The sequence below is a fragment of the Cajanus cajan genome, chromosome 6 (assembly GCF_000230855.2).
Source record: "Cajanus cajan strain Asha chromosome 6, NIPB_CcT2T_4, whole genome shotgun sequence".
Classification (NCBI taxonomy): Eukaryota; Viridiplantae; Streptophyta; class Magnoliopsida; order Fabales; family Fabaceae; genus Cajanus; species Cajanus cajan.
In genome coordinates, this window is record NC_138522.1 from 8,781,534 (window position 1) to 8,795,794 (window position 14,261).

The 14,261-nt window shown below is 27.2% G+C and overlaps 1 protein-coding gene across 1 annotated transcript; it reads left to right on the forward strand.

Moving 5' to 3' along the window:
- Nucleotides 1-6,737: 6,737 nt before the first annotated feature.
- Nucleotides 6,738-8,531, forward strand: LOC109810780 (uncharacterized). Its single transcript, XM_020374335.3, has 3 exons — nt 6,738-7,143; nt 7,245-7,381; nt 8,106-8,531. The coding sequence occupies exons 1-3, from the start codon at nt 6,879-6,881 to the stop codon at nt 8,229-8,231; spliced, it is 528 nt and encodes a 175-aa protein (XP_020229924.1). The 5' UTR covers nt 6,738-6,878; the 3' UTR covers nt 8,232-8,531.
- The last annotated feature ends 5,730 nt before the right edge of the window (nt 8,532-14,261 follow it).

Consider the following 14,261-nt stretch of genomic DNA (forward strand, 5'->3'; position numbering starts at 1 on the left):
TTCTCCTTCCAGAACAGCCCGTTCCAAAATCAGAACGGCCCGTTCTCCTTGTTGGAACGGCCTGTTTTGGGCCCGTTCCCAACTTAAAATTTAGTGCCTTTTTATTGCTTGGAACGACCCGTTCCAATTTTGGAACAGCCCGTTCCAAGTTACCCATTTACCCCTCAAACTTTAATAAAATTGCGAAAATGCCATTAATAAAAATTACAAAAATACCCCTTTAAAAAATGAATATTACATGTCTCACTACAAGACTCTATGCACAATTTCCATCATATCATCATCACAAGTTCATGTCACATAGCTTTATCACAAGTTCAAGTCATTCACATACCATATCATCATCATTTCATTCTCATATCACACATTATCATCACCTTACATCTCATCATTCACCAATGTCGTAAATGTTGCACACAACATTCTCAAGTCAAATATTAACATTCCATATCACATCATGCATAATCATCTCATATCACATATAAAGTTCTCATGTCATGCATAAACATTTCATATCATGCATATCATGTAAAACTCATCCCATACAAGCATAAAGACTCAAACACAAGGTCTTACAAATATAATTTCAAACCTTTGTCATAACTTACTCATAAATCATTCATAAATATTCCTTCTCATACTTTCTCTTTATTAACTATTGATATAAGTATCTCAAATTATTCCAATATTAAGAACTTAAAGGATAGAACAACTCACTACTACAATTCACAAATTATCTCTTCTTATTTTAAACTTATACGACATTGTAGGGTTTATATGAGATATTTGAAATTATAATTATGATATCAATTTGATCTTAATTTTATTGGAAGGAGAAGACTATTATCTACAACTTCTATGTTGACCTCAAGAGTTGATTTTATCATTTACTATTTTTACAAATTACAAAATCGTAACATTTAAGCCTAAATCTAAAACTTGATTTTCACTCACTAATTTGATCAATACTTGAGTTCTAGACTTTTTTTTGGGTGATTCTAACACCATTAGAAAGCTAACATCTAAGACTACAATTATTATGAAGATATCAAAAGTTAATTCGGTCATTTAAGTCTCATCGCAAGGCTTACAAGGTATGAAGGTTGCATTTCACGTACAAAATGTAAGACTCATCTTCTAACTCACACAACTCGGTCATTTCTTAACATATTTATGTGATTCTTGAGTCTAAACTATAATACCAAATGTCTACTTTCTAATTCAACAAACGAAACTCTATTTAGTTAATCACATAGAAAGAAATCACGTAAATATTAAGATAGGTTCATATAAAAATTTTCAGAATAAAATACAACTCACACTCAAACTCACTTCTCCCAATCCAATCGATTAAAAACATAATTAACACCTAAACTATACTTCTATACCATCAATTAATCAAACACATATATCAATTTCACAAAAATCTTTCAATTTCATCAATCTTCATCTTAGGGTTTCTTACAAAATTTCATAGATTCACAATTAACCCAAATAATTTGTAATTCATTACATATATAATTCAAAGATTAACCGTAGAACACATACATATCGTACGACATGCATTACTCAACTACAAGCACAAGTTTTGGGTTTTCCCCACAAAACACAAAAGACAAACAATAAGATTGGGGACCAATCCCAGTATCCAACTGATACCCCACACTCTAGAGAGAAAATTCTCACTCTCTCTTACCTCAATAGATGCTTGATGATGAATGAGAATCACTGGGATGTACTCCTGGAACCTTTGCATTTTCCTCTTGAAACTCTTGGGTTTTAGAGAAAAAAGCGTAAAGAAAAAAGGAAGCTTAAAAATAATGATGGATTTCTTAAACTCCTGTTTTTAAAAACAAAACCCTTTTTCTTTATTTAAAATAAAATAATTATAAATAAAATAAAAATACAAAAAAATAGTTATAATAAAAATACACATTTTCTCTAATTAAATTATATAACAAATTAATTTCTCAATTTTAATAATTAAAATAAAACACTCATAATTATCATTTAAAAAGCTTCTAATTATTTTATAAATTTCCTTTAATTAATTAAAACACCTTTTTAGTAATTTTAGAAAACTCAAATGTTACATTTGCACATCTCTTAAAAAATATTTAATACCAGTATGTTAATTAAGTCTAAAATACTCCATTTAATACATTAGAACTTGTAGAATAAGACTAATTATGATCATGAAATAGAAATATTAATTGTCAAATAAGAATATACATTAAAAAGTAATTAAATATCACTTAGAATGTGTAAAACATAAAAAAAAAATTAAAAAGAGAAAGTCTAAAAATTAAAAAAAAAAAGTTATGATCTAGAAGGAGTAGAATATATCAACACTATTGTTATTATTGGCTATCACCATTATTATTTTCACTATTGTTGTCGTTGCAACAACTATTATATATCTACTATTACCATCACTATTATCACCATTACATGCACAACTACCATCATTATTATCACCATACATTTTAACCCATGTGACTATCATCATAAGTCTATAATCATTATCGTTATAGTTAGTGCTTCAATCATTATCGTTACTATTGTCACCATATCAGCCTCTACTACCACCATTTCAAATACAAAATAAAAAAAAAGTAAAAAAAGTAAAAAGTAATTAAATATCACTTAGAATGTGTAAAACATAAAAAAAAATTAAAAAGAGAAAGTCTAAAAATTAAAAAAAAAAGTTATGATCTAGAAGGAGTAGAATATATCAACACTATTGTTATTATTGGCTATCACCATTATTATTTTCACTATTGTTGTCGTTGCAACAACTATTATATATCTACTATTACCATCACTATTATCACCATTACATGCACAACTACCATCATTATTATCACCATACATTTTAACCCATGTGACTATCATCATAAGTCTATAATCATTATCGTTATAGTTAGTGCTTCAATCATTATCGTTACTATTGTCACCATATCAGCCTCTACTACCACCATTTCAAATACAAAATAAAATAATACAATAAATTTATTTTATATTCACCATGCAGAAAAAGTTAAAATTTCATGTTTTTTATCCTACTCTTATATCTATTTAACACATCACCAAATGGGTTATTTAAGGGTATAGATTAGATGTAGCTTTCAAATTTTAAAGGTGAACTAATGTAAAATCTTTAGTACTGTATTATCTTCTTGTCCCTAATCTTTATTAACTGTGAATTAATCCAAAAAGAGATACTCTGTAAGGCGCATTATTTGAAAAAAACAATGTTTTCACTAAAATAGTTCTTTGCATAATCGGATCCGTAAAAGATGATATATCTTATCTTCCTAACTCTGAAAACCCTCCTCATTCTTTTATTGGCTTTCAATAATTTTCCATGTTTGAAAATGTTTTCAACACTACAGTTCGATTCCCCATGCAATTTTGCGCTTGTCTTTTTGAAAAAGGTTTCATGTCCATTAACAACGGTTCCATGCAAATAAAGTCAATTTTTGTGGTAATACCGAATCTTAATATTTTAAATAAAATTAATTTCATATTCAAAGAGTTCAGGGATATCAAGTAAAAAATAAATAAATAAATAATATCAATTTTAAGTAATAAAAACTCAAATTCAAATTCGTAAAAAATTTATTTAAAACTTCATATAAAATATTCTTCCTTAGATATATTGTCATTTTAATACTCGATTTAACAACACATCTTTATATTATTTCAAGGTATATGTTGTGGATTCCGATTCAGGCATGATGATGAAAGAACATGGACAGTAGTCTCTAAAGTCTAAACAGGAGTGATGAAATTCTCATGCAACCCAAGATTTGGTGATAATCATTGGCATTGGTGGTTGTGGTTGTCAAACATGGGATGCAACTCACGGTTGATTATGGCTATTTGACCACTAATGCACCATCCTTGTTCCCGAGTAAACCAGACCAAAAGCACTAACCAATCGATAATGTCCATATTTTATGTATCCCTGTTGGAATCCGTTGAAAGACTAAAATATGTATAAAAAAATAACTTTGTCTATGAAAAAACCGACTCAAATCAAAACCACCCTCATGTGTATTCCTCCATCATCTTTCAAATTACGTGCAACAACACTTTGTTTGATCATCTAGCAAAAATTATAACATGCTGACGACATAATCATATAGAATATTGTATTGAACAAGATTATTACTCCAATTAAAAGGGCTATGCTAAAGGGTGCAGTGGCATGCACCGAGCCATATCATGATGACACGGTGATGGTAAAGTTTTAATTAGTTATTTATTATTTTTTAATAACTATAATATTAACTAGTACAAAGTTTCTATTGTTATTTCATTAAAACTAGTAACTAACTTTTCTTAGGACTGTGAAGACACATAAAAGAAATATTTTTTTTATAAATATAATTTATTTTATATTTAAAATTAGAATTTAAATTATAATAACTTAGTTAAGGTCAAAAATCATTATCACTTATCCACACAGTGTTGTAGTTAGAGAAGATAAAATGAGCCATGACCTATGAGTCAATTGATGGTTTGTAAAAAATTCACAGGTTGAATTAGGTATCCTAACTCGCCAACACATCTGACCGGTCTCGCTTAACCTACTAGATCACTAGGCCAAATGTGGGTTAGGACAGATTTATCACCTAAATTTCATTTACTTTTTTTTAGTGTGAAGTTTAACTAAAACATGTTAGATTTATTACATGTGTAATATGTAATTTATTATACAATAAATTTGTTAAAAGAACAAGTAATGTTATAATTATATCTATTTTATTATGCAGCAAATTTGATATTTGTTGTAAAATAAATCAAATAAAATACGTTATAATTTGAAGTTTATTTTATTATTCAGATACATTAATTTATGTAAATTTTGTAAATATTAAAAAAATGATCAAAGAAATACTAAAAATAAATAGTTTTTTTTGTTGTAATTTTTAAGAAATTGATCCACCAACTTGTTAATTTACCTTTGAATTTCATTTTCAAATCAATTAACATAAAGTGAAATTGTCTAAATAGATACGTATCGAATCAGACGGTATTTACCAGAATAGATAAAAATAAAATAAAATCTAAAATATGATATGATGTTAGATTTAATCGTAAAATTAATAAACATTAAATAAAATAGTGAATCTAAGATAATGTGCACCCAAAACAAAATAGAGATAGAGATAGAGGAGTGGGAAGAGGGTATAAAGAGAGTAAAGTGAGGCATTGAGTGAAGTATGTGGTGATGGAGTAATGGTAATGTAACCGACAAGGGACAAAGCTTAGGTAATTTAATTGGGTGGTCACATGCATCATGCATGGCAATTACTTTGTGAATGGGAAAATGTCATTTACCCAAACATGGACCCAAGGGAATGTAACGTTTGAGAGATGCACATCACATCAACTCGCCTGCTTCGGTCCCACTGTGTTTCCTCACAACCTCATGCATCCAATCCCTGCTTGCCACGTGGCCTCTGCTTTCATACATTACCAATTTTCATCTTTTATTCTTTCCTGCTGCGTGCCCTCTTTTCAGTTACATTCCCTTTTATTTGTACAATTCCTATTCCTAAGTAAAACATGTCACTAGTTTTATTTAGATGCCTAAAATTTACAAACATTTAAATAACATTCTTTCTTTTTCTTAATCTATTCTTATTATATATTAATTATATTTTTGTCTCTCAACTTTTTTCTATTAAGATTCTTAGTTTCTAAGAAAGTTTGACCGATCAAGATTTTCATTTTTCTTTCATGAATTTAACTTTTACTCCTTCAAATATTATTAAATAGATAAAGATAATAAAGTCTAAACTTTTGTTTTGAAATTAAAAATTAAATTTTTAAAGATTTGACCAGTCAAATCTTTGTTTCATGACTGAAAATTTAAATGAAAAATAATTTAAAAAAACTTTGACCAGTCAAATTCTTATTCAAGGACCAAAAACTAATATTCTAAAGAATTTTAGGGACTAAAAATTTATCTAATCTATTCTCTTTATCATATAATATCACTAAAAGTTAAGTTGTTAATACAAATTGTTCAACATTTGCAAGTTCAAAACTTTGATCCTTATCTTGAGAATGAAGTCACGACTTGATATGTTACTTTATTCTTAAAAAGAGTCAATTATACTAGAAATGACACAAGAGCAGAATGAAGGCAGGTATTTAGTTTGGATATCCATACTTTATTACATATTCAAATATATCATGAATACTTGTTAAAATGTAAAATTTTAATAAAAATGTAAGAAATAAAAAAAATAAAAATAATTAATTTTAAAACAAATATCTAAATATTAAAAATTAATTTTATATCATATATTTACACTAAAAAATATTATTATGACATATTTATTATAAAAAAAGGTAAACCAAATTATTTTATATATAACTAAAATTATTTTTAATATTATTAAAGTATAGGTATTAACGTATATGAATACTTCACTATTTGTCTCCATCCCATTATTAAATGGATATTCATTTAAAATTCATAATGAATTTTATCCAGAAATATCTACATATACGAGTCTTTTCGTTATCTCTAAATTATATCTCTTAATTATATATAAGAAAAGATATTGAGTAAACAGTAAATTTTGATTAAAGGTATAATACTTAATGTTATATTTTAAACTATAAATTAGTTTTTTAACTTTGTAACAGATTTTTTTCTGCACTGAACAAGAGGATCCATATATTTAGTATTTAAGCATCCATATTCCACAGTCCATATGATAGAGAATTAAAAAATATGAGCATAGGGGTTTGTTTGGTCGTTGAAAATTGGTGGGAGTGAGTGGGTGCTATAAAGACTAGTAAGTGTTGAACATTCCCATCCACCTTGCTCTCATATAGGAATTAAGAAGAAGGAGATGGGAAATTGCCAAGCCATAGATGCAGCAACACTAGTGATTCAACATCCAAATGGTAAAGTAGACAAATTCTATGCACCCTTGAGTGTCACCCATGTCATGAAAACCAACCCTGGTCACTACGTTGCTCTTCTCATCTCCACCACATTGTGTCCAACCAAGACTCACACCAACACCAACCCTGTTCGCATAACTCGCATCAAGCTTCTCAAGCCCTCTGACACCCTTGTCCTTGGCCAAGTTTATAGACTCATCACAACTCAAGGTTATTAATTACTTTGTTGCAACAGCTTGAAAAAGGTTTTGTGTATGTTTTTTCTCTTCTTGTTCCAAATTTGAGCCTTAAAGTGCTTCTTTTGGATTCAGAGGTCATGAGGGGTCTCAGGGAAAAGCAAAAGGCAAAGGTGAAGTCAGAATCAGCTCACAAGCCAGATTTGGTGAATGAGAAAGTGGGTTTGGAGAAGGAGAAAGTAGCAAAGAGGCCTGACATAGAGGACAGCAAGGTAAAAATTCCAACCAATTTTTTTTTTTTTTTCATTTTAATTTTACTATTTCCATTATAATTTCAGCCAGAGATCTTGTTAAATCTTACAGCAGCTAATTGAGTGGTACTTGATGTTTAGTAGTCCATCTGGTTATGCCCATCAAGAAACATCAATTTTTATGAACAGTGGATTTTATTATTGGGGTATTTTACAGGAGTTTGCAATTCTATTCAAAATTGTTTTTGCTAATCAAGCCTTGCCTAGTTTGTTTAGGAACTAGCGACCCATTTTTTCTGCAGAATGATGAATCTGATCTCATGTAAATGTGAATAAGATTCTCACATTAAAAAGAGTTGAATATGATGGATAACATTTAAGTGAGAAAAACTTATAAATATGATATTTTAATGTTTTTTATTAAGATATGTCAAATTTATTTGTGAGATTTACTTATAATCTATTCATAGGGTTTTTCTTTATTCTTTATGTTTAATCCTCTCAAGTTTGGAACAGAGAAAACATGTACATCAAAAAATTTAAATGTACAAAACAAGTATTGGATTTCAAAATAATGCAAGGAATTACTCACTAAAACTGGCCTAAAAGTTTGCATAAGGTCTTATACCTACCACAACACTGCAAGGAATTAAATTACTTGATTTTCATAGAGATCTATTGTATGCTGATTCATAATTGGTGATGATGCCACTCTTATAATTGTTACTTGTGATTGTTATTTCAGGTAATTACGAAAACTGAAAGAGCAAGACCAAGGGTAACAACAGGAACTAATAATGGTGGCGGTGGCACAGCTAAGACAAGATTTTGGCAACCCTCTTTGCAAAGTATCTCAGAGGCTGCCAGCTGATCTGTGTTTTCAATGTTACTCACATGTGCTGTGAGGGACAGAGGAGCAACTGAGAAAGAAAAAAGAGCAAAAAAAAAAAAAAACTCCATGATTGCTTTGTCATGTGGAAATTAAATATATAGATATATATATAGTGCTACACTGAGCTTCAAGGGTGATCAGAAATAACTGGGATCATAAAATTCTCCACTGGGTTGGCTCAGCCATAATTGTGTATAGTTTAGTTGACATATCCTGTATCTGTTACTCTTAGTGTAATTAGCTATTACTTCCCAATCAAATCAACCTTCATCGTCACAATTTCTCTAGTCACTCAAACACACTGTGTTTGTGTTTGGATTACTTTTCAATTTTACCAAAATCAATTATAAAATCACAGTGAAAGAAAAAAGTAATAAATAATTGTTTCAACATGCATTTTCAAAGTTTTTACCATGATTTTGGAATTCAGAATTGATTGTAAGTTTTGTAACACACTGTTATTGTGATTTCCCCCGATATGGCTTCGAATTTTGACACGCATTGATGTCACGAATATAAACTAAACAGATCAATACCAAAGATTATGATCAATTAATGTTATTGATACCTACTAATATATAAATATGCATATATTATTATTGATAGTTTTAGATTAAAAAAGTTATATAAATTTATAATATTATTTACATTATATTACTCCTTAAAATATATTAGCATTTGCATAGAGAATAATCCAACAATGGTCATTTGTTTTTCAACTTCTATAATTATTGTATATTTATAATAAAAAGAAATAATTCTTAAGGATTGAGATCTTGTGCAGATGCGAAAAATATATATGACGACGATGATCGCCTAATCTTAATCATTAACTTTACGATCAATAATATGATTTTACATTATTTTTTCTTTAAAATGTGTCCACAAGAATCATATCGCAAAAAATATTTAAATACATTAATTTAATCACCAAAAAAGCCTCTCTTTTTTTCTCTATATATAAACACCCAGCTAGCACATGAAATTCTTTTCTATTCACGGTTTAATCTTTAATTTTATTTTATTGATATGTACGAGTTAATATTAAAATAATTATAAATTACGTCATGCACATATAAGGTAAAATACAAAAGCAGAACAGAACAATTCAACCACAAAGTAGCTATCGTCTTTTTCCATTTATTAAAACTAAAATTAAGTTGGCCACAAAAGTTTAAGAAATATGTAGCTATAAATAATAGGTATTCTGTGCATTATACATTTTTTTTTAAATTAGGTAAATGTACAATATATTAAACAAAAATAAAAGAAAAATATTTTGTAAAATGTTAAAATTATAAAAGATATATATGAATATAAGGATATACACCTACACGTGAATCATGTGATTTCGATTATACTAACTTAATTGGTTGTCTTGAACTCAAATTTTGATACGTTCCATTAAATACATGGAAGCAAAGTTTCGTCACTACAATAATTTTACTCAATTTAAACATGATTGTGTAGTAAAAAAATTCTTGTGACCTACATAACAATAAATAAATAAAAAAGGTATAAACAATATAAGACTATTAAGTACGAACTCTTGTTATTGTGAAAAGCATAATTATAAATTTAGATCATACAATTATATATAAACGATAAAGTTAAAAGATAAATACACAAGTTTTAAAAGTGGTTATGGGATTACTATTCATTGTATAGCTTAGATTTATGATTTTCAATTCTCACAACCAAAAGTTTTTACTTAACATGTGACCATAAATAAAAATTAAAGAATATTTGAAATTATAAATATATATAATTACTTGAAAATAATTTAAATTTAATTTGAAAAGGAGAAGTTAAAGAATAAAACATTTTATTCTTTAAATAAGTACTAAAAATTTAATAAATTTTAAGAAATTAAACTCTAAGCATAAACTTTATTTGATCTTTTAAATGTACACTACCTTCTAAACTTACCCGTGTTTAAAAAACTTTTAATTTAAATACTTTTCAAGGATATACTATTATGTCTGATATTGATTGAAGAGATTTAAATATTAACTAAAGAAACTAAGAAATTTTAAAAAGATATTTAATTGAATACTTAATTAAAAAAATATTGATTTGATAGACATACTTGATAAGATAAAGAAAATATGGGAGTGTATAAGAAGATATATATATATCTATATATATATATATATATATATATATATATATATATATATATATAAACGAATTATGTTATTTTTTAAGAATGGTGACTCAAATTTATAATATAAAAAGTTATATGTAATGAAATATTGTCACTTTTTGTTGCATATTGCATCGTAAAAAAAGTTAAAATTAAAATATATGAAAGAATATCCTAACGTCACAAGGTCTACTTTTTTTTTAAAACACTTGCTGATCAAAGTGGCTTCTGTACTACTATGATAATAGTGTGATGTGCCATATGATATATAATTATATCGCTTAAGTAGGTGACTAAAGATTTGATCCTTAAATATATATAAATAGAAGAACAGTAATTTGTTAAGAAGATTAAATCTCTTAAATATATCTAAATATTTCGAAAAAAAAGTCTTTAACTATTTCAGCTGAAAATATATGTTAGTCCAAAATAGTGGGCTTGTGTGTCCATTTTTTTCATATGAAGAATCTTATTAGGCATAATTTTTTTAAGACGTAAAAGCCATTAATATATTTTATGCAATTTTTAATAAAATGTTTCATACATATACAGTCAAAGATTGAACTTGCATTAATATATTTAAATACTAAGTGAACCAAACTTTCCTTTGAAAAGAAGTGCATGAATCCTATGTGGACTATATAATATGTATCACTTTAAACATCCAACAGCACAGGGATATCTTTTAATTTGTTGCACTATAACTTGAACATTTCTTTATGTACCCAAAAATAAAAGTTAAAAGACTTCTTCTCACATTGCATCATTTATTCCTCAACCCTTTTTTTTCCCACAACTAAAACTAGGAAAGCAAAGAATCCCCTTTATTATGGCTTTTATGTTTTTTATTCTATCTTGATGATAGATATTGTTCCAAGTCGTATAAACAAATAAAGTTATTTTTTTAAAAGTAAACATTTAGGGAAGGGAAGAGGAAGATGAGGGCTACTACTTTCCTAATTCACTACATTGCCACAAACTGTAAGAAGGATCCTCATGTACAGATTACTTATCTCATATGATTATTGAGAATGAATCAAGATTAATATCCTTTCAAGAGAAATCAAATATTTTTTTAATCACATAAATGAAACAATCAATCAAATTTTATTTTTGTAAAGTTTACTTTTTAAAATAGTCTCGTTATTTTGCGTTTCACTTAACTTTTTTCTTAAACTTTGAATTAAATTGAAAACACATCAACGTTTTTAATCAATCTCAGCTTTAGTTATGATTTATTATCAGAAGAATTTAAAACCACTTTAAGTCACAACAATGTTGTGCAAGTTGATTCATGCCTTGGTGATAAGCAGGTTATATATCAATTACTCTTTGTAGCTTATTATGTTATTAACTTCTTTTTTGGGGTGGATCTTAACCTAACCCTGATATTATTCTCAACTTACTTCCAAGGGATAATTTGATATGCATATAGTTTTTCTTTTCATGAAAGTCATGTTATCACTACAAAAAATGTTCCATATAATAACATACAAAAAATGTCATTATAGATATAATATATGTAGGTATATACTTATTTGATATATAGTTACATACAATCTTAATGTTAATTTTGTATGAGATTTAACAACATATTTTGTGTGTTACTATAGTGTATACTTATACTTTTTTAACAATATATCAATATATATTATATTTATTGTGTGGGTAAAAGTAGTTTTTAGTGACACGTATGATGTCACTATAGGATGTGTGTCACTATGATAATTTTCTTATAATGAATTTAAGAATTATCTTTTATATGGTTAAAAAGAATCTAAAAAAATAATTCTTCTTACGTGTAATTAAAAATTTTCCACTTCTACGAGAATTCCGAATCCTCATCTTCTCCTGTAAGTATGTTTCATCGGGAAATATGATATTTTGAAAACATTAACTTAAAATGATCATTGTACAATTTATTGAGAATAAGCTTCATAATTTGTATAACATTTTTTTTTATCAATCTCTCTCCATTATTTTATTTATTATAAAGAAAGATATTATTAGTAATCGAGAAAGATAAATATAAAAATGATATTATATAATTTTTATTTTCTAGTATAACATTATTTCTAATTTATTGAGGATAAGTTTCATACTTTTTTATGTTGTTCCTGCTTTTTTAGTCTTGTCATTTTGACTGATGGAACTGCTATCTCTTTTGTCATTTTGGCTGATGTTATTTCTACTATTTTTCTTCGTGATTTTTAGTGTTCCTAAGAGCTTTTCATGTTTTCTTTTTCAAAAAAAAAAATTATTGTATAATTTTCTTGATACATATTACAAGTATTCTCTATCAAAGACAATATGTTTTGGGTTATTGTACAATTTTATTCTACATGCATGACCTATCTTATCTAAAATCTACAAGTCACTTATATAATTGAATTGAATTTTAAACTTGACATATTGATTTGACTAAATAATAAACAAAATATTTGTGGATAAGTCGCGAATAAACCCTAACTAGGATAAGACAATTGCAATTTGCAAGCAAGTCACTCCACTCGTGCGTATGAAACTTTGTTTGACTGCACGAGGAGACCCCAAAGAATGCATAGAATTCCCTTCATTTGCCCCCACCAACCTTTTGCTTTTTGCTTTTTATTTTTCCTCCCTCAGTGCTTTGTCCTTGTTTAAAAATTCATCAACATCACGCAATTCGTCTTTTCCTTCCATCTCTTTTGTTTGTCTATATCCTTTCTTTTTCCTTCTATATGATGAACAATCATGCAATATGCGAATGGATAATTCACCCAAATATGCTTTTTCTCTTTTCGTATTATGCATATGAAGAATGAATGCAAGGACTGTCTCAATTTAACATTTGATGTGTGTGGAGATTTCTTTTGATAAAACACAAAGAAATACTTTTTTTAACACGATTTATCTAATAAAATAACCTTTTATTTATATGCTTGTCATAATATGCCGTACGTGCCATATATTTTCTTATAACTTTTAATTCATGATATAGTCAATGAGCAAGTCGATCTAAAATGTGTCAGACATATTTTGATAAAGAACTTTATACTTTAAATTAGAGAGTTTTATATTATAAGTTATTGGTTCAAGTGAATCTAGTTGTTGTTTTAAATAAGATATTAAATTTAAGTTTTATAAGTAAAAAAAGTGATTAAAATAAAAAATAATATTAAAGATGATCAATCAAATTTTTTAATAAAAATTAATCATTAATAAAAATTAATTATCAACAAAATTAATAAATATTTAATTCGAGTTATGCATGATATTTGTCTCTAATATTTTGTTTCATCTTTATTTTATACTTTATCTTTAGTGTATATTTTAAGAATAAGAGTAAGATAAATGAAAAAAGAATTTTTTTGGCCTTTCTTGTAATGACTCGATAGGTATTACACTTATTATAATTCAGTTACTACACAATAGAAATAAATAATAAGCATCAATTAAATTAGAATTATTATGCAATAGGTAACGCATCTCATGCACATAGACATATGTAAGGAATAGAAAACTGAAAATAATTATGTACATATATACCATCTACAGAAGATATCACTGTATACAAGAAAAATCTCACTTGTTGGTCAAACGTCTATACAAGACTAAAATTGCTTCAAAGCAGTACTACCAAAAAAGGAAAATTGGCCATCTCCAACATGATCTTCTACTATTAGACAAGCCAACCTATTAATCTTGCTTTACTTTCATACTAACTATGATCATTTCAGTTTCAACTTTAATCACTTCATCGTGCAACATTAAATTTTCATCAAGCACAACACAAACGACTTACAACATAATACAACTCATCAAATTTAGCTTGGAAACATATTCAACATAAGCAACAATATAAAAAACTAATTCATTGTGAT